General features: G+C 38.5%; 1 protein-coding gene across 1 annotated transcript in view; it reads right to left on the bottom strand.

Moving 5' to 3' along the window:
- TACR1 (tachykinin receptor 1) overlaps positions 1-22,348 on the bottom strand; it is a gene marked incomplete at both ends in the record, with an annotated part of 93,392 nt that overhangs the window by 18,122 nt on the left and 52,922 nt on the right. Inside the window, one exon of the mRNA XM_081254656.1 lies at positions 8,389-8,583. Coding sequence (XP_081110782.1) covers positions 8,389-8,583 — 195 coding nt within the window. The remainder of the gene's footprint in view (positions 1-8,388; positions 8,584-22,348) is intronic.

Raw genomic sequence — 22,348 nt, 5'->3', positions numbered from 1 at the left:
TGTTTCCTATATACCCTTAGATACTTTCCACGTTTTGGATCATGTGAAGTGTTTCTCAAATATTCTGTTATGCCATTCAGTAAAGTCTAAAATAGCATGATTTTTTGTTTTTCTTCATATAATGCCTATTTCTTAATTTTCTGGGGTTTTGTTTGTTTCTGTTGTAAAGAAGATGTGTTATTCACTTTATTTTCTCAAGGATTATTGCTGATATAAACTATTTTTTTCTTTAATACATATTACCTTTTAAAAAATTTATTTTTGACATTTTTTGAGAACTATATATATACTTCCCTTTGACCAATTCATTTGATAAAATAAAATAACAATTTACTGATAACTTACTAACGTTATTGCTGGAAGAAGTCATGCTCAAAAACTAAAACATTGCTATTTTAATATAATATTGAATTCTTTTGTGTGGATCTCTTATCTATAGTTGGAAATGGAATTGGCCTAAATGTTTGTTTTTGGAGCTTAGTTTGTCGACTTTTTACATTTAGGTCATACCAAATGCGTATAATAAATTAGCCAGTTCTCCATATGGTTCCGAACCCATTAAGAGCTTATAAGGTATTTGAAAGAAATTTTCGGCACAAATTTTGATTCCATTGCCTTTTATAATTGTAACTCTTGAACAGTATTTTCATTCTTCCCCTCTCAAGCTGCATGAATGTGATTTACAGTTTTGTAGAAAATTGTCCATTTACTCTTACATTCAATTACACTTTCAGGCCTGGTTGTGTTTTCTCTTTCAGTACGTTCAGGTATCTCTGGAAATTTATCATGACAGCACAAAGGAATCCCTAATTTGGTCGGTCCATCGTTTTCAGGCTTCCACTTTCACCTCCGAACTAGGGGTCGCCACATGTATTGCACATGACTTCCCATGGTAGCTACTGCCTCCTCTTTGTCTCTATCTGTGCAATATCTACCAGAAAAGGTAGTGAAATTTCTGGCATTTTTATGGCAACCTTCCTAGTTTCTGCATTAATGTCGGATTCTCCTTCTCCTTCTCCTTCTTTTTTTTACTTTATTTACTGTAACGATTTTGTCCGAGAGTCAGGGTTAAACACTTGCTTTTATGCAACCATTTTCCCCTGAAATATCAATGCACTTTTCCTTATCAGTTTAACTGCTTTCCATCAACAGCAGTGGCAATACTAGGAGTGCTGGGCTATATAAATGTAGTGGGTGTCAGGGAGGAGATTAATCATAGAAGCTAGCATAAACAGTCCTGGAACCACAAATATGCTGACACCCTTTTGGCAAGGCCTGGAGCAGCTTGGTAAAGGATCCACACTTGTTTTTTATTTGTGAAATAATGAAGAATGTGGAAAATTGGGGAAGTAAACTGCAGGTACCTTTTCTAATATTCTTTTTTCCTTCTTATTCTCCACCAGTTAGTTGATTTTTAACTTTCATTATTATTAATGAAACTAAAGGATATGTATAAACGTAAATATTTCAGCTAAGATGATGGGACATGACATACAAAAGACAAAATGCTATAAATAAAGACAGTCTTCTGTTACAATTGGTACTAATAAAGAATTATATTAGAGGACCTCTCTGGTGGTGCAGTGGTTAAAAATCCACCTGCCAGACGTAGAGAATGGACTTGAGGACACAGGGAGGGGGAAGGTGGGACGAAGTGAGAGAGTGGCAGTTACATATATACACTATCAAATGTAAAATAGATAGCTAGTGGAAAGCAGCTGCAAGCACAGGGATATTAGCTCAGTGCTTTGTGACCACCTATAGGAGTGGGACAGGGAAGATGGGAGGGAGACGCAAGAGGGAGAGGATATATGTATATGTATAGCTGATTCACTTTGCTATACAGCAGAAACTAACACAACATTGTAAAGCAATTATACTCCAATAAAGATGTTTAAAAAAAAAAGAATCTGCCTGCCAACGCGGGGGACACGGCTTGGAGACCTAGTCTTGGAAGATCCCACATGCCACAGAGCAACTAAACCCGTGTGCCACAACTACTGAGCTTTCATGCCACAACTACTGAAGCCCATGCACCTAGAGCCCATGCTCTGCAAGAAGAGAAGCTACCACAATGAGAAGCCCGTGCACTGCAACGAAGAGTAGCCCCCAGTTGCCACAACTAGAGAAAGCCCGAGAGCAACAATGAAGACCCAATGCAGCCAAAAATAAATAAATAAAATGAATAAATTTATAAAAAATAAAAGAATTATATTAGAGTTAATATATCCACATTCATGTACACTTCCACAAAATCTCCAGGTAATTATAGTCATGAGTGATGCTGTTTTCTGACATAGTTTCCTTTCCCAGGACTATTGGTAATATTTGTAATTCAGATAGGCACATCTTACTTCATGCTAAAACTTTACCACAAAGTTATGTACAAAGAAGTTTAATTAACAGAAAATGACATATGACCAATATTAATAAATGATTCAGGGAAGCTGAAATTCCCCAGGCTGCCTAAATCTCATTCTTTGGGATGTATTTCTCATTTTTCATCCTTATTACAGACTTTTACTTGGCCGTATTGGTGAGCCCTCTGATAAAGAAATATTGGCTCATTCATCTTCCTTGTCCTCAGGGGTATTACCCCATAACCTTCCAGGGCCACGGCAACTTGACAGCCTGGATAGCATCCTCAAGAGTGGGCTTGGATCCAAATAATTTTGAAAGCTACTGAATTTGCATTTTGCAAAGCCAAATATTTCTTCTTTATACTTTAATTTGTCTTTTACTGTGCTTTTTTTCTCCATCGGGAAGAGTTACTTTTGGTTACCCGTGAAATTTTTCTTCCTCACCAGTCAATCACTCTACCATTATAGGACTTCCTAGGTAGTGTCACAGTTTCACGAGAGCAGTCACAGCTGCCAAGTTGCTAAAATTATGGCAGGACTCAATCACAAACTATGATAATACTATATTAATAATGAACTCAAGTCTCCAGTTTCATGAATGTTAGAATAACATTCCATAACTGCAGATTGTAGACATAGACAGTGGATGGCAGAAGACATTGAACCTGTCCCTGCAGGGATCTAGGGATGTAGCTAGAAGCAGCCTGCTTATGAAGTTTGCTGTTTTGTCTTAGTAGTCAGCTAAGGGAAATCACTAGAATAATCAATTTTCAAAGAAGGAGATTAGTTTAAAAAACTATTATTTACATATGCATACACACATATATGTTCACATCAAATTGTAGAAACATGTTTAATGACATAAGAAATTCTTTATGATACGGTAAATGGCTGATTATAAAATGTAAATAAAAATGATTCAAACTATGAAAAAAATTCAACCCCATTCCTAATAAAAGAAATGTATTTTTAACTTTAGTGGGTAAAAATCTAAAATCTTGATAATACAGTCTGTTGATGAGGCTGTGGGGAAACAGAGACTTTCACACATTTCTGGTGGGAATGTAAATTAGTATGGAGGGCAAATATAAAAATTTGACTCAGCTATTCCATTTTTGGGATTTTTATGCTCCACATAGCCTTACATGATAAATGTAAAGGTTTTTCATGACAGCACTCCAACAGCAAAAGGCTGGAGACACTCTCAAGTCCATTAAAAGTGACTGGTTAAATAATATTGTACATTTATAACATGGAGTACTGTGTAGCTGAAAAAAAGAATAGAGAAGCTCTTCATGAACTGATATGAAAAGATCTCTAAGACGTATTAAGTTAAAAAAAAAACAGGGTACAGAACAATGTGCATAATAAGCTACATTTTGTGTTACAAAAAGGAAAACAATCTATATTTGTGTTGACTTGTAGGTACACAATACACTTCAAAAGAAACTAAGAACAATATTTCCCTGGATGGAAATTCATCAAAATGTTAGAGCCTTTGTAAATGATGGTAATATGGGTGATTAAAGAAATTATAAGAATTTTCATTATACCCCATAATTTATTTATATTTTTAAATGCAAAATGAAGTTTTAAATGATTTTCCAGGAAGATGAACCAAGTCTATCTGTAGCATTTTGTAGCCCAGACGTACGTGCTTATGAATAATAGCAGCAAGGGATGAGTGCTGTGGAGAGACTATGGGCTTGTTCTCTGGTTAACATTTGTCACATCCTTCCAGGGACAATAATTTGTCCTAACCTCCCTTAGACCAATTGGAAAAATTCCAAATGGGATGACACATAGGAGTTAGCAAGGCAAAATGCAAGTAACCATGAGAATGAAATGGGGCCCATCCATACTTCGGCTAATTCAGAGACGAATACTTATGAATGTCACCCCAGGCAGAGCCCACACTTCAGAAGATAATTTCTTCTGGAGGAAATTTGGGGTTATCCCAATGGAAGCAGTATCTTGAGAGCTTGCAAAAACAAAAACCTTTGGACAGCATTTAATTTTAAGTTAAATAAAAATGAAACATAAATTCCAGAAAAAGTGCATAAGTCAAACTACTTGGTATTATGAGTAATTTTAAAGCAAACACTCATGCTACTACCATTGTGCTGGAGAAATATAATGCCATATCCTCAGAAGCAACTCCTAGTGTCCCTTCTTGATCACATCCCTTTCTCTCCCTTGAAAGATAATCACAGTCTTCACTTTCATGGTGACTACTTCTGCTTGCAGTGTAGTATTACCACCTTTCATTTTGCTTGTTTTAAAACCTTATTTACAAGAGCCATTTATGCTGCATGGAGCTGCATTTTGTTCATTCTGTCAACTACATAATATTCCATTGCATGCTTGTACCACATTTAAAATATCCATCTAACTGAAGATGGACATTTGGAATATCTCCAGTTTAGGGCTTTAAGAATGATGCCGATATAAACAATATCTAGATGTTTGTGGGTTCATAGCATGAGTTTTTCTAGGGTAATTAATTACCCCTGAGTGAAATTGCAGGGTTATGGGGTGTGAATAGTTTCTTCTTTTCTAGATACTACAAAATGTTTTCCAATGTGGTTTTATCAATGTTTACTTTTAGCAGTCTACTAAGGTTCTTCACCAAAAGTTCTAAATGCTTAGTTTAGTCAGACTTCTGAACATTTGCTAGTCTAATAGGTAGATAGTAGGATCTCATTATGGTTTTGCTTTTCATTTCACTGTTGATGAATGAAGTTGTGTGCCTCCTTATATATTAATTGGTCATTTAACATATAAGGATATCTTTTGCCTGTCCTTTTATTGGATTGCCTTTCTTTAAAAGTGCTTAATTTAATCCATGTATTAATAAGGATCTAAATGATAAATGATCAGGGTCAGAGGTTAACCATGTAGCCAGAAGGCAAATGCAGCAATCTAAGATTTTCACAAAACCTTTTAGTGTAATTATCTGGCATAAATTATTCATCAGATGAATTGGGCCTAAGCATTTGCCCATCTCACTCTCTGTTGCCAGTTTTCTGCCCATGTACCCAGATCAATGAATGATGCTAACAACAGTAGGTAACATTCACTAGATTCTTTCCAATGTGCATGGCACTGAGCTAAGCAAGTACCTTATTTATTTCTCTCAACACCTCTATATGGACTGTACTATTAGGCTTAGAAGCTTGAATAACTTGACCATTATGACTCAACTAGAGAGGGATGTAGCTGGGAGTTGATCACTCATTTAACTCTCAAGCCTATGCTCTTACCCTGTCTCAAAATAAAGTTTCCTTATGGTTTCAACTTTGGAATTACTGTGTACTGTGGAAATGACAATCATTAGTTCTAATAGAAGAGAATATAATAAAGTACTTAGTTTAGAACTGATGGAATTTAAATTCCCTAAAAAATATATCATGATGCATTATGACAGATACTGACAAAAATAAAATAGGTTTGCAAAAGCTTACACTTATGCTTGTATCACAGACAATATGTGAATGGCAAGTATGGACTCTTTCAACTTACTACTGCATCTATAAACATTTTATACATCTTGAATAGATAAAATGAGGAGCTCTTAATCCAGGCCCATTTTTTTTAGGTTAAAATCATGAAATAAACAATAATGGCAAACCTAACCATGCATCCAGTAGCAGTTACCCAAAATTCTTTAAAAGTAACTTGAAAGGACAGTCCAAAACGTTGAGTCTCAAAGGGACTTTCTAATCATTAGTAAGCATAAAATGGCAAAATGTTTAAAAGTAAAACACTAAACACTACTGTTTCTTGCATGATATCCCAGAGATCTATGAGAAAATAGCCTTTATTTCCAAGTTAAAATTTGAATTTGTTGGAAGATAAAAGAACTGTGCTTATTTGCAGCAAAAAGTTGAAGAAAGGTGATCAGACTTTGAAAAGATCACAAGAACTAAGAACTGAGCTAAGGTCCATGAAGTTGACGGCAGTTTCTGAAGCAGTTTATATAATGAGCTTTAATTCAGAGGGGTTTTTTCCTCCCTTTTGAGGGAAGCTTCTGGCTTGAACATGTTCATGAGTCCTCCTGTACAACTTGTAAGGTTATGTTCTTTCTCCCGCTGTGACTCTGCTCAGGCTTGTAGTTTCACTTGAAAGAAAAATGTTCAACATCTCCTAGGCTAAGCATTAATCCTCCCACTGCCTGATCAATTAAATCCCGCTGTCTGTGTCTGGGAGGCAAAGTCTGAGCTTTATGTATCGCTTTCTGGCAAGCCACATTTCCATGCTCCATGGAACAGATGCAGTAGTGTAACTCTGTGTGCAACAGGCTTTGGGACCCTCAAATCTAGAGGGCCAACAGGTACAGTGTCTCATTTTACCATTTAATAAGTGCAAAGGTCTATAATGATTATATTATACTGTCTAATGAATTTAGTTCAATAACAGTATCTTATCTTTCGTATGGCATTTAATAGCTTACAAGGTGAGAATACATTATCTTGTTTGTTCTTCAAAACAGTTTTTTATGTGAGGCAGCGCTTTATCATATTCCATTTAACAACGAGGAGAGACTGTGCTCTTGCCCAGGGGCACATAGCTAGAAACTGGCAATCTTGTAATTAAAACCCAGATCTTCTGATTCTAACACAAGTGGTCTTTCTTTTACAATTCACTTAATAAACCCAAGGTTGGAAAATTATAGAGGACTTTCAAAAGGAGCCATATTATCAATGTGCTTTGAATCCAGAAAACTGATGATAATATAAACGTCAAATTGCTGCTCACTTGAATAGAACAAAACAAAGAATAAACCATTTTAATGTTGCCTCTAAGATAAGAAATCTTGGAAAATGTGCCAAGATAGCTTTAAAAAACCCTAAATGTGATCGGTCAGGTGGCTGGAAGAGAAGCAGGCCTGTCCTGTGGGGAACCTGTAACTCGTAAGTTCTCAATGTCCTGGCCTTGCCTTCCCATGCATTTCACATGTATAGGTATTTTTCCAGCTGCAAAATCCTAGACCGTAGGTGTTTTGGTTTAATTTTCCCCAGAGACACATCCTGAGATAAAGATTCAGATGCAAATGACTTATTTGGAAGGAGAAAGAAACACCAGTAGGGAGTGGGACTAACAAAGCCTGTGTCATTGAGCCAGCTGCTACCAGGGTGACTCGAGCTTAATCCCAAGAGGAAACCCTGAACACAGTAAAACGCACACCTCAGAGACCTCCCACCTGAAGGGGGAGGGAGCTGGGGTGTTCATATGCCAACTCCCATCAGTTTGTGTGTGTGTGTGTGGGGGGGGGTTTGTTTTTTTGTTTTTGTTTTTGTTTTTGGTTGAGTTGGGTCTTTGTTGCTGTGTGCAGGCTTTCTCTAGTTGCAGTGAGCGGGGGCTACTCTTCATTGCAGTGCGGGGGCTTCTCATTGCGGTGGCATCACCTGTTGCGGAGCACAAGCTCTAGGCGTGTGGGCTTCAGTAGTTGTGGCTCGCAGGCTTCAGAGCACAAGCTCAGTAGTTGTGGTGCACTGGCTTAGTTGATCCACGGTATGTGGGACCTTCCCAGACCAGGGCTCGAACCCCTGTCCCCTGCATTGGAAGATGGATTCTTAACCACTGCACCACCAGAGAAGTTCCCCCATCAGTTGTTTTTGAGAGCTGCTGGGAGTGTGGAGGGAAGGATAATTCCCTTACCCTCTGGCATGCTGTGCAAGAGGGCAAAATGGCATTCTATAGGTTAGGAAAAAGTTCCCAGGCAAAAAAATGCAGACACTGGCAGGGCAAAGTCACTGGTAAGAGGGACACGGTAGTGTGCCCAAATGGTATGCTATAACAGGATCCAGGTCTTATATTTTAAAACTTTTCATTCAAAGTCCAGAATAGTATTTGGGACATAATAGTCTCCTGATAATTATGGACACATCAACCTGACACAGAGTTGTTGTGAGAAATGTTTACAAATAAAATCCTAACATACAAATTAAATCCTAACCAACAAAAGAACAAAAGAAAGAAGGAACAAGAAAGGGCAAAGAAGGCACTGAAATTCATCTCTACTCACACTTTCTCATAAATCTTGTTGGGATGCTCCGGCCATTCGATCATGCACACCACTCGGTTGGGCATGGTCTCCGTGGTTGAGTAGTAGCCCTGGGGGAAGGCCAGGAGGAGAGCCAGGACCCAGATGACACAGATGACCACCTTGGTGGCTGTGGCCGACAGCCGGGGCTGGAGGGGATGGATGATGGCCATGTACCTGGAACAGAGAAGAAAGGACAAAATTCCAATTTGGTCACCAAAATCTGCATTAGTGATTATGCATTGTTCCTGCCCAGTGAAAAATTCTCCAGAAACCCTTTGAGTCCTGGTGATTTTTACAATTATTTTCTTTTTCATATTCTATCCTTAAGCTTTATGACTTTTATGACATAAATGCTAAACTCAGCCATGTATTTCTAATATTTTAGAACCCATCTAGCAACATTCCAGGAGAGAAATTTTCATCCTTGTCCTTATACTAGGGACATGATACCTAAGTATATGTCAGTGGCTTACAGTGAAATAAGAAAAATAAGAACAACTTTGTGAATTTAGTCAATGTAAAGCCTATCTTTACCTTTTTTGGATTAAGGAATAATGGTGATAGAAATAGTAGTTTTTAAAGTCCCGGTGTGGCAGTTTAAAAGGCTGGCAATCCTGTACAGGTCCATACAGTTTGAAGGGAAGTGAACGTGTACGAATGAGAAAGCAGTGGCCTAAAGCCAACAAAAATCCAACAGCTCCTGGAGAAATCTTCACCAATTCTTTGAACATCTAGAAGTAAGTGTATGGCTAATAAAGTACGCTTCATGAAGAGAAAGAGACTCTCCACATCCTGAGACAGACACACTTGAGCATATCAAAGCCCAGGGTAGATGAAACCTCTCTGCAGGAAGAGGGAAGCAAAGTGAATGATGACTTTAGGTCCGGAGCCACTTCTCCATCTCTTACTTGGGATCAAGCACTGAGTGGTGTCGTCTGAATGAGTGTCCACGTCTAAATTTGTGTATAGACTTTGAGATTCAACAGAGATTTTAGGATTAACAAATATTCCAATCAGCATTTCATATCAGTTATAGTCACATCAATTCTGCCTCCTGCGTTGAAAAAGTCATCTACCTTTTAAAGGGATAGGTTTAACCCAGTCCCCTAACATCCCTGCGCCGAGCTTTTGAGGTGTGGTGGACAGGAACAAAGCAGCTTGGGATGGAACACAGCTCACATCCCTTCTAGGGTACTGCTCCCTTCCCCCATGTTGTGAGGACCCCTCCTGCTTGGCATCTTGTTCTCCAGAGGATGCTGGACTCAAAGTGGCTGCAGTCAAGTACTCCCACCTCACTGGCCTGGTTACAGGGTCCTCACTTGGGGAAGGGGAGCCATACCAACCTCTTTTCTCATCCCTTTGTTACTATTTTGCACTCTTAACACCTGCCAATAAATATTGTCTACAGTGAAAACAATTATTTATTGCAGAGTTCATGGATCCATCCCTTAAAATATGCATTTTTTTTTTCAGAGTAGGAATTATGTCTTATACTGCCTTTGGGGTTTAAGTATCTGACAGAATCTCCGAATCATGCATTTGATTCTCTGACAGGCTGGTGTTTCTGGCTTCCATGGGACTGAATAGTCAATGGAGACTTCAGAAATGAGCAGACAAATAGAACAGCTGTCAGCTGGCTCCAAATAATTCCACATAATTCTTTTTTACAGTCTTTGGACTCTAGGATCTCTAGGCTGGAACTGGGGCGAGGGTTAAAAGGAAAGCAACTTCATTCAGTATGTGCACTACAAATTCACACTGTGCACCTGCCGCACGCAGAGCACGGTGTTTCCTTGTGAACTCCGAGCTTCTAATTTCTCCAAGGAGAAAATGCATATAAATAAACAGCCACAAAACATGACAGTAGGATGTGTGACCTCAAGTGGTAATCTGATAAATACCTCAGAGCCTTAGGGAGGCTGCAGATTCGGAATGGCAGGTGGATTATTGAAGAGGCTTAAAGGGGTGTGCTTTGCTGGATTTGGGGTGAGTCTGCTGAGCACGTGGCTTGAAGGGCAAGAAGCATTCAGAGACTTCTTCCCTTCTCCATGCTATGACTAGTTAGATCTTCCCTGTCTGAGAAGCTTGATGGCTCAGTTTTCATGAAGGCTTCCCTGATTGTCCTTTTATCATCCTAAACTTTAGAACACCTTTTCCCAGATTTTCTTGCTAGGGACCTAGGCTTTCCTTCTCTGCTCTGTAACTGACAGTGTTCAGTACATGAAAGTATATTAGGATGCCTCAGGTCAGCTTTTACACATGTAATCAGAACTGATGATAGCTCCCCGGAAGGAAATCCCCAGGATCTTTTCCTTCTCCCTCTTTTGGAAAGTGGTTAGGTAGTCTTTTTTAAATTTATTTTATTCAAGTATTGTTGATTTATAATATAGTGTTAGTTTCTACTGTACACCAAAGTGGTTTATATATATACAGTCTAAGGGTTGATAGTAATTTTTTTCCTTGTGATGAGAGCTCTTAGGATTTATTCTCGTAACAACTTTCATATATAACATACAGCAGTGTCAATTATATTTATCATGTTGTACATTACATCCCCAGTACTTTTTTATCTTAAAATGAAAAGTTTTTACCTTTTGACTACTTCTACCCAATTCTCACTCCCCCAACCCCTACCTCTGAAAACCACAAATCTGACCTTCTTTTTCTATGAGTTTGTTTGTTTTTGAAGTATAACACTATGTTAGTTCCTGGTATACAGCATAGTGATTGGATATTTCTATGTAGTTCAAAATGATCACCATAAAAAGTCTGGTTATGGTCTGTCAACATAAAAAGATATTACATAATTATTGACTTCTCACACCGTACATTTCATACCCATGTCTCCACTCTTATTTGAATATTTTAGTCATGACATATCAGCAAGTCACTGTACCCATCCTTTGTCAACCACACAAAAGTGTCAGCATGACCCTGAAAATGTTATCACCTATTTGGGACATATAATTATGCTTTAACAAAAAGACACTAAGTGTAGGTAGTCTTGAAGTCAGGAGAGAGCGGAATTAGAAAGAGACTTGCAAAAGATATTGTGGTGGAGGTGAGTAGTAATCTATAAATCTCTGGGCAAATTTCCCTGGTTGATTTGGTGGCCATAAAGTCTGTTACTCAACTACCATCTACAGAGCATTGAAAGGGCAAAGACAGGGATTTCCCTGGTGGCACAGTGGTTAAGAATCTGCCTGCCAATGCAAGGGACACGGGTTCGAGCCTTGGTTTGGGAAGATGCCACATGCCACGGGGCAACTAAACCTGTGCATCACAACTACTGAGCCTGCGCTCTAGAGCCCGTGAACCACAAATACTGAGCCCACATGCCACAACTACCGAAGCCTGCGTGCCTAGAGCCCGTGCTCCACAAGAGAAGCCGCTGTAATGAGAGGCCCACGCACCACAATGAAGAGTAGCCTCCGCCCGCCGCAACTAGAGAATGCCCGCACGCAACAAGGAAGACCCAACGCAGCCAAAAATAAATAAATAATAAATACATTTATATATAAAAAAGAAAGAGCAGGGCTTCCCTGGTGGCGCAGTGGTTCAGAGTCTGCCTGCCGATGCAGGGGACACGGGCTCGTGCCCTGGTCCGGGAAGATCCCACATACCACGGAGCGGCTTGGCCCGTGAGCCATGGCCGCTGAGCCTGTGCGTCTGGAGTCTGTGCTCCGCAACGGGAGAGGCCACAACAGTGAGAGGCCCGTGTACCGCGATAAATAAATAAATAGATAAATACATAAATAAATAAACAAATAAATAAATTAAAAAGAAAGGGCAAAGACAACTCTCAACCTGCAGTGAATCAAGCATTGTCTGGCTACTTCCAAGGGAGGTCCAGCATACTGCAGACCTGATGACCCTCCATACTTAGGGTGGATCCTGAAAAGAATACTGAGAAGTCTTGACTCCTCTCTTTGTTCTCCCTTTTTCCTGCTGCCTGACAGCAATGAAACCTCTGTTTCCTTTTTAGTCATGTGGTGGTTGTGGCAATCCTAGAATCAGAGCCAATGGATGTGGATTTGTGCAATCACTATTGTCTTCTTTCCAATTTGCTGAAGGGCTGGACCTGGTTGGTCATGACTAGAGTCTCTTTTGAGTGTTTGCATTAAAATTGTAGAATTACTTACTGAAGAATTTCCAAGAGACAAGATCTTTCCCCTACAAAGCTGGACATGCGGCCGTGAAGATGCCTGTCTCAGCTTCAGCACCTCCCAGGCTCTTGCTTTCACTGTGTCTGTGCATTCTCAGACTTCACAGGAGCTTAGAGAGGATGCACAAGGGAGAATGTGGTGATTACACTGTCCCTTTTAGATATTATCTCAAATGCAAATTTTTAATTTACTTTTAACTCAGAATAAATGTTCAGACTTAAACAAGTTTAACCTAACAGTCATCCTCATGGACGAATTGGTGATACATGGCTCAGAATCTAATGTGACTGGGGCTTAAGGGGAATCACATAAGCATATTGGTGCTGTAGCTCCAAATGGATAGCAGAAAGCCATATTTTATTTTTATTGCAAAAATTGTAATTTGGAAGCCCATTTCAGTTAACTCTGCCATTTCCTGAGTGTAGGAGCTATTTCAGTGACAGATGAAAGTATTGTACACATAAAGCCAGAGACACTAAAAAAGATTGACTTTAAAAAACGTATATATTTTCATTTGTATGAAATAGAGCCATTTATAAATCTCCTTCCTCCCTTTTTTCCTTTCCTCTTTCTCTCTCTTGCAATTCTCACTTCTGGGGCTTGTGTAATGCACTTCTTTCTTATTTACCCCAAATCTAGTACCACTTGGATGACTTGTCTGCAGAAGGATACATATTTCCTTTCTTACTGTCCATTTGTATTTTGGATTCCGTTAACATACATTTATATATTTATTTGTAACCACCCCGAACAATTCTTGCTTATTCGCTTGTAAGTTATCACAGAGTAAGTGCTGCAAGCCCCAGGAAATTACATTCAATAAATATTTATTGACTACATTGTGCTCATGGGACTAGAAGGCAGTCAATGAAATGTCTTTCTAGTTTATGCATTAATCATCAGGCTACCAGAGAGACTGTCTGGAGGCTGTGTGAGATGTAGATTATGTTCTCCACTTCAGGTTGTTTCAGTCCCATGGCAGGCCATGAGCTCTGATTTGAATTTTATGTGGCCTCTCTGATGAAAACTTGAGGTGCTGTCTTCCTCTTGCATGATTTTGCTTTATAAAAAGAACTTTCCATATAGTGCTTTAAGTCTGGCAAAATATAAGCCTGCACATTTTTAAAAACACAGAGTGAAACAATCTTATTGTGAGAAAGAATTCCAATCTTCTGACAAGCTGCAGTATTCTCATAACTTTCACCTATACCAGCCCTAAGTCATTTGGCAAACAGAATGTCTTTCCTTGGCTATGAGATCTGTCTTTCCACATCCTTCTTCTACACTTTCCCCTGCAATTCCAGTCCTTCCTCTCCCTCCCTTATCCCCACTCACTTCTTCCTGTGATGGTACAAGTTTCCTTTGAGGGATTGCATCTCCCTGGGTTCAAATGACCAGGAGGGGTGACAGCTGAGAGCATGGCTATCTCTTCTCTCTTTATCCTCCACAGATTCTTTGAGGATGGTAGTTGCTGTGACTTATTCATGCTGGTATCCTTGGCTTCCTCAGTGCCTAGGATATAGTAAATACTCAATGAAAGCTTAATTTAATAAATGAATATACAAATTTCTTGGCACATGGCAGGGGCTCCATAAATGGTTGTTGAATAAAAATACATGCAGCAGGAGAAGTACATGCATATTATACCTTTGTTTCTCCCAGTCTGAACATATGTGAGAATAATTATTGCTCAGTGTTTTCTGTCGTACAGACATCCAGGATCATCCTGCAGGAGTGATCTCACTGGACCCAGGTCTTCAGAATTTCCTAGATCTTGACATTAAGCCCTTAAATTCTCAATAATTATTTGTCAAATAAATTCTGCGTTGACCAATATGTTGGGAACTGTACAAAACAAAACTCAGTCTTTCTACAGGGCATCACCCTTTGGCTCTTCCTCTGAACAAGAGGTCACTTCATCCTTTCTCTTACTCCCCTCCCTTCCATTATAAGGAGCACATAGTCTTTCTACCTGAGGTTGCTAATATTTCATCAGTTGGGGTTTTCTTCCAGGACATTTCTTTAATCATCAAAATTCAGGGAACTTATTTAGCCAGATCATTTGACTAGCAACTTTATCTACTTAACTAAGACAAATCTCACAACTTATAACCAAAGAGGTCTTTGAGAAGCCAATAGAGATGACACAGAGTCATCTACTAAATCATTGTGGTAATGGCAGAGCCTCTCACATTCTCACTGCTATGTTATGTACAACTCTAAATAGCATGAATTTTTTGCCTCCAAGCCCAAGTAGATTCATAACAGTGTTGGTGGACTCATTTCAGAAAGTACCAAATGACAGCAAGATTGCAGTAAACAAGACCATAAGAAATGGGTACAGAGACAGATGGGACCAAGAGCCTGTGACAATTTAGAGTGAATTGAAGGAGGGGATGTGGCTGACTGTTGTCTAAGTTGTCCTATTCAAGTGGACCAATGTGGTTCAAATATGATTCAGATGTAGAGTCTCCAGCCAGGGTTACCATAAAAGGGTACATGACTAAGGACTGAAATGAACTATGGGTAAAATGCAGTAAAGGTCTAAACCAAATATAATATCCTGAGTGTTTTGAGGAACAGCCAAGATGACAGAGTAGGAAGCCCCTGAGCTCGACTCCTCCCATGGACACACCAAAATTAGTGAGAATGACGTGAAGATGAGCCAAAAAGGTTTTCCACATCTAAATATATAAAGAAGGAACCACAAGGATACAGGTGGGATGGGGGGCAAAGACATGGTATAGTTAAGACCCACAATCCTGGTGAGGTGACCAACAAATAGGAGAATAATCACAATTGCAGAGGTTCTTCCCAAGGAGTGAGGGGCCCAAGTCCCCCATAGGGCTCCCAATCCCAGAGGTCCTTTACTGGGAAGGTGAGTCCCCAAACACTGGGGTTTGAAGGCTAACCAAGTTTGCATATGGGAGAGCTGGAGGGCTTTGGGAAACAGACTCTGGGCTTGAAGGGTACATGCAAAATTTCACACTTTCTGAGACCCACTGCAGAAGCAGTAATTTGAAAGGAGACCGGGTCAGACCCACTTGCTGATCTTAGAGAGCCCCTCAGAGAGGTAAGAGGGAACTGGGACTCCCACTGGAGACATAGACAATGAAGGCAGCCATTTTTTAAAAAATGGGCAAAGATGTTTATTCCATATTAAAAACAAACAAATAAAAGGAAAAGCAAACAAGTTAAAACCACACACTACCTGATGTCAGTAGGGATGCTGGTATTTTAATCTACCAATCTGTTTGTAATGAAGGCTTTTAAGCAATCCCACTTTCTATAATGGAAGCTTTAAAAGGAGGTGGGGTAGCTGGTGTGGGTAGGTTAGCATTTAATAGTCTCTGGATCATTCACATCCAGATATCAATCTCTGTGGTTTTTTTTTTAATTTTTATTTTACTCTATTGGAGCATAGTTGATTAACAATGTTTTATTAGTTTCAGGTGTACAGCAAAGTGATTCAGTTATAAATATGCATGTGTCTATTCTTTTTTAAAATTCTTTTCCCACTTACATTATTACAGAGCATTAAGCAGAGTTCCCTGTGCTATACAGTAGGTACTTGTTGGTTATCCATTTTAAATACAAGAGTAGTGTGTACATGTCAATCCCAAACTCCCAATCTATCCCTCCCACCCACCCTTCACCTCTGGTAACCATAAGTTCCTTCTCTGTGAATCTGTTTCTGTTTTGTAAATAAGTACATTTGTATCATTTTTAAAAGATTCTGCATATAAGCGATATCATATGGTATTTGTCTTTCCCTGTCTGACTTCACTTACTATGATACTCTCCAGGTCCATCCATGTTGCTGCAAATCACATTATTTCATTCTTTGTAATGATTGAGTAATATTCCATTTCATATATACTACATCTTCTTTATGTATTCATCTGTTGATGGACAATTAGGTTGCTTCCATGTCCTGGCTATTGTAAACAGTGCTACAATGAACATTGGGATGCATGTATCCTTTTGAACAATGTTTTTCTCTGGATATATGCCAAAGAGTGGGATTATTGGATCATATGGTAGCTCTATTTTTAGTTCCTTAAGGAACCTCCATACTGTTCTCCACAGTGGCTGTACCAATTTACGTTCCCACCAACAGTGTAGGAGGGTTCCCTTTTCTCCACACCCTCTCCAGTATTTACTGTTTGTAGACTTTTTGATGATGGCCATTCTGACAAGTGTGAGGTGATATCTCATTGTAGTTTTGATTTGTATTTCTCTAATACTTAGTGATATTGAGCATCTTTTCATGTGCCTCTTGGTCATCTGTATGTCTTATGTGGAGAAATGTCTGTTTAGGTCTTCAGCCCATTTTTTGATTGGATTGTTTGTTTTTTTCATATTGAGTTACATGAGCTGTTTGTAAATTTTGGAGACTGATCCCTTGTCAGTTGCATTGTTTGCAAATACTTTCTCCCATTCTGTGGGTTGTCTTTTTGTTTTGTTCATGGTTTCCTTTGCTGTGCAAAAGGTTTTGAGTTTAATTAGGTCCCATTTGTTTATGTTTGATCTGTCTAGGAGACAGATCAAAAAAGATATTGCTGTGATTTATGTCAAAGTATGTTCTGCCTAAGTTTTCCTCTAAGAGTTTTATAGTAACCAGTCTTAGTCTTACATTTAGGCTTTAATCCATTTTGAGTTTATTTTTGTATATGGTGTTAAAGAATGTTGTAAGTTCATTTTTTTTACATGTGGATGTCCAGTTTTCCCAGCATCATTTATTGAAGAGACTGTCTTTCTTCCATTTTATAGTCTTGTCTCTTTTGTCAGAGATTAATTGACCATAGGTGCATGGAGTACATCATAATTTATTTCTGGGCTTTCTATCCTATCCCATTGATCTATATTTCTGGTTTTGTGCCAGTACCATACTGTTTTGATGACTGTAGTTTCATAGTATAGTCTAAAGTCAAGGAGCCTGATTCCTCTAGCTCTGTTTTTTTCCTCAAGATTGTTTTGGCTATTCGGTGTCTTTTGTGCCTCCATACAAATTTTAACATACTTTGTTCTAGTTCTGTGAAAAATGCCATTGGTAATTTGATAGGGATGGCATTGACTCTGTAGATTGCCTTGGGTAGGAGAGTCTTTTTGACAATATTGCTTCTTTCAATCCAGAATATGGTATATCTTTCCATTTGTTTGTGTCACCTTCAATTACTTTCATCAGCATCTTACAGATTTTGGAGTACAGGTCCTTTGTATCCTTAGGTAGTTATATTCCTAGGTGTTTTATTCTTTTTGATGCAATGGTAAATGGGATTGTTTTTTTAATTTCTCTTTCTGACCTTTTGTTGTTGTTACTGTAGAGAAGTGCAAGAGATATCTGTGTATTAATTTTGTATCCTGAAACGTTACCAAATTCATTGATGAGCTCCAGTATTTTTCTGGTGGCATCTTTAGGATTTTCTAGGTACAGTATCGTGTCGTCTGAAAACTGTGAGAGTTTTACTTCTTCCTTTCCAGTTTGCATTTATTTTATTCTTTTTCTGCTTTAATGCCATGGCAAGGACTTCCACAACTATGTTGAATAAAAGTGGTGAGAGTTGACCTCCTTGTCTTGTTCCTGATCTTAGAGGAAATGCTTTCAGCTTTTCACCAGTGAGCATGACGTTAGTGTTAGGTTTGTCATATATGGCCATTATTATGTTGAGGTAAGTTCCCTCTATGCCTACTTTCTGGAGGGTTTTTGTCATAATTGGGTGTTGAATTTGTCAAAAGGGTTTCTGCATCTATTTAGACAATCATATGGGTTTTATTCCTCAATTTGTTATGTGGTGTATCACACTGATTGATTTGTGGATATTGAAAAACCCTGGCATCCCTGGGATAAATCCAATTGATCATGGAGTACATCATAATGTACTGTTGGATTTCGATTGCTAGTATTTTCTTGAGGATTTTTTACATCTATGTTCATCAGTGATATTGGCCTATAATTTTCTTTTTCTGTGGCATCTTTGTCTGGTTTTGGTATCAGTGTGATGGCGGCCTCATAGAATGAGTTTGCAATTATTCCTTCCTCTGCAATTTTTTGGAGGCGCTTGAGAGGGATAAGTGTTAACTTGTCTCTAAATGTTTGATAGAATTCGCCTGTGAAGCCATCTGGTACTGGACTTTTGTTTGTTGGAAGATTTTAATCGCAGTTTCAATTTCAGTACTTGTGATTGGCCTGTTCATATTTTCTATTTCTTCCTGGTTCAGTCTTGGAAGGTCATACCTTTCTAAGACTATGTCCATTTCTTCTATGTGATTTGAACCCTCTCCCTTTATTTCTTGATGAGTTTGGATAAAGGTTTATCAATTCTATTTATCTTTGCAAAAAACCAGCTTTTGCTCTTTTAATTTTTTTAACAATGTCATTGGAGTGTAATTGCTTTACAAAGGTGGTTACATTCTGCTTTATAACAAAGTGAATCAGATATATATATATATATATATATATATATATATATATATACATACATACATATATCCTCATATCTCCTCCACCTTGTGTCTTCCTCCCACCCTCCCTATCCCACCCCTCTAGGTGGTTACAGAGCACCAAGCTGAACTCCCTGTGCTTTGCAGCTGCATCCCAATAGATATCTAGCTTACATTTGGTAGTATAAAGAAGTCAATGCCACTCTCTCACTTCATCCCTTCCCACTCCCCATGTCCTCAAGTCCATTCTCTACATCTGCGTCTTTATTCCTGTCCTGCCCCTAGGTTCTTCAGAACCATTTTCTTCTCCTTTTTTTTAGATTCCATATATTTGTGTTAGCATACGGTATTTATTTTAATCTTTCTGACTTACTTCACTCTGTATGACAGTCTCTAGGTCCATCCACCTCACCACAAATAACTCAGTTTCGTTTTATTTTATGGCTGAGTAATATTCCATTATATATATTGCCACATCTTCTTATTCCATTCATCTGTTGATGGACACTTAGGTTGCTTCCATGTCCAAGCTAATGTAAATAGAGCTGCAACGGACATTGTGTTACAAGACTCTTTTGGAATTATGTTTTTCTCAGGGTATATGCCCAGTAGTGAGATTGCTGGGTCATATCGTAGTTATAACTTTAGTTTCTTAAGGAGCGTCCATACTGTTCTCCATAGTGGCTGTATCAATTTCCATTCCCACCAACAGTGTAAGAGGGTTCCCTTTTCTCCACACCCTGACCAGCATTTATTGTTTGTAGATTTTTTGCTGATGGCATTCTGACTGGTGTGAGGTGATACCTCATTGAAGTTTGATTTGCATTTCTCTGATGATTAGTGATGTTGAGCATCCTTTCATGTTTGTTGACAACATGTATATCTTATTTGGAGAAATATCTATTTAGGTCGTCTGCCCAGTTTTGGACTGGGTAGTTGTTTTATTTTCTGTTTTTGGTTTTGGGTTTTTTTTTTTTTTTTGATATTGAGCTGTATGAGCTGCTTGTAAATTTGGAGATTAATCCTTTGTCAGTTGCAAATATTTTCTCCAATTATGAGGGTTGTTTTTTCGCCTTGTTTATGGTTTCCTTTGCTGTGTAAAAGCTTTTAAGTTTCATAAGGTACCATTTGTTTATTTTTGTTTTTATTTCCATTTCTCTAGCAAGTGGGTCCAAAAGCATCTTGGTGTGATTTATGTCATAGAGTGTTCTGACTATGTTTTCCTCTAAGAGTTTTATAGTGTCTAGCCTTACATTTAGGTCTTTAATCCATTTTGAGTTTATTTTTGTGTATAGTGTTAGGGAGTGTTCTAATTCATTCTTTTACATGTACCTGTCCAGTTTTCCCAGCGCCACTTACTGAAGAGATAGTCTTTTCTCCATTGTATACTCTTGCTTTCTTTATTAAAATTAAGGTGACCATATATACATGGGTTTATCTCTGTGCTTTCTATCCTGTTCCATTGATCTATATTTCTGGTTTTGTGCCAGTACCATACTCTCCTGGTTACTGTAGCTTTCTAGTATAATCTGAAGCCCAGGAGCCTGATTGCTCCAGCTCCACATTTTCCTCAAGTTGGCTTTTGCTATTTGGGGTCTTTTTCATTTGCATACAAATTGTGAAATTTTTTGTTCTAGTTCTGTAAAAAATGCCATTGGTAGTTTGATAGGGATTGCACTGAATCTGTAGATTGCTATGGGTAGTATAGTCATTTTCACAACGTTGACTCTTCCAATCCAATAACATGGTATATTTCTCCATCTATTTGTATCATCTTTAATTTCTTTCATCAGTGTCTTATAGTTTACTGCATACAGGTCTTTTGTCTCCTTAGGTAGGTTTATTCCTAGGTATTTTATTCCTTTTGTTGCAATGGTAAATGGGACTGTTTCCTTAATTTCTCTTTCAGATTTTTCACTCATTAGTGTGTAGAAATGCCGGAGATATCTGTGCATTAATTTGTATCCTGCTACTTTACCAAATTCATTGATTAGCTCTAGTAGTTTTCTGGTAGCATCTTTAGGATTGTTTATGTGTAGTATCATGTCATCTGCAAAGAGTGATAGCTTTACTTCATTTTTTTCTGATTTGGATTCCTTTTATTTCTTTTTCTTCTCTGATTGCTGTGGCTAAAACTTCCAATACTATGTTGAATAATAGTGGTGAGAGTGGACAACCTTGTCTTGTACCTCATCTTAGAGGAAATGGTTTCAGTTTTCCACCATTGAGAATGATGTTAGCTGTCACTTTGTCATATATGGGCTTTATTGTGTTGAGGTAAGTTCCCTCTATGCCTACTTTCTGGAGGTTTTTTTTATCATAAAAGTGTATTGAAATTTGTCAAAAGATTTTTCTGTATCTATTGAGATGATCATATGGTTTTTCTCCTTCAATCTGTTAATATGGTGTATCACGTTGATTGATTTGCGTATATTGAAGAATCCTTGCATTCCTGGAATAAACCCCACTTGATCATGGTGTATGATCTTTTTAATGTGCTGTTGGATTCTGTTTGCTAGCATTTTGTTCAGTATTTTTGCATCTATGTTCATCAGTGATATTGACCTGTAGATTTCTTTTTTTGTGACATCTGTGTCTGTTTTTGTTATCATGGTAATGGTGACCTCAGAGAATGAGTTTGGGAGTGTTCCTCCTGCTGCTATATTTTAGAAGAGAAGGATATCCTTCTCAAAAGAGAAGGATAGGTGTTAGCTCTTCTCTAAATATTTGAGAGAATCCTCCCTTGAAGCCATCTGGTCCTGGGCTTTTGTTTGTTGGAAGATTTTTAATCACAGTGTCAATTTCAGTACTTGTGATTTGTCTGTTTATATTTTCTATTTCTTCCTGGTTCAGTCCTGGAAAGTTGCACTTTTCTAAGAATTTGTCCAGGGCTTCCCTGGTGGCGCAGTGGTTGAGAGTCCACCTGCCGATGCAGGGGACACAGGTTTGTGCCCCGGTCCGGGAAGATCCCACATGCCACGGAGCAGCAGGGCCCGTGAGCCGTGGCTGCTGAGCCTGTGCATCCGGAGCCTGTGCTCCGCAATGGGAGAGGCCACAGCAGTGAGAGGCCTGCGTACCGCAAAAAAAAAAAAAAAAAAAAAAAAGAATTTGTCCATTTCTTCCAGGTGTCCATTTTATTGGCATATAGGTGCTTCTAGTAATCCCTCATGATCCTTTGTATTTCTGCAGTGTCAGTTGTTACTTCTCCTTTTTCATTTCTAATTCTATTGATTTGAGTCTTCTCCCTTTTTTTCTTGATGAGTCTGGCTAATGGTTTGTCAATTTTGTTTATCTTCTCAAAAAAACAGCCTTCAGTTTTATTGATCTTT

Source organism: Mesoplodon bidens, assembly GCF_964165515.1.
Source record: "Mesoplodon bidens genome assembly, chromosome: 14".
NCBI classification, from domain to species: Eukaryota; Metazoa; Chordata; class Mammalia; order Artiodactyla; family Ziphiidae; genus Mesoplodon; species Mesoplodon bidens.
Note: the sequence above shows the minus strand (reverse complement) of the source record. Positions and strands in the feature narration are given on the sequence as shown.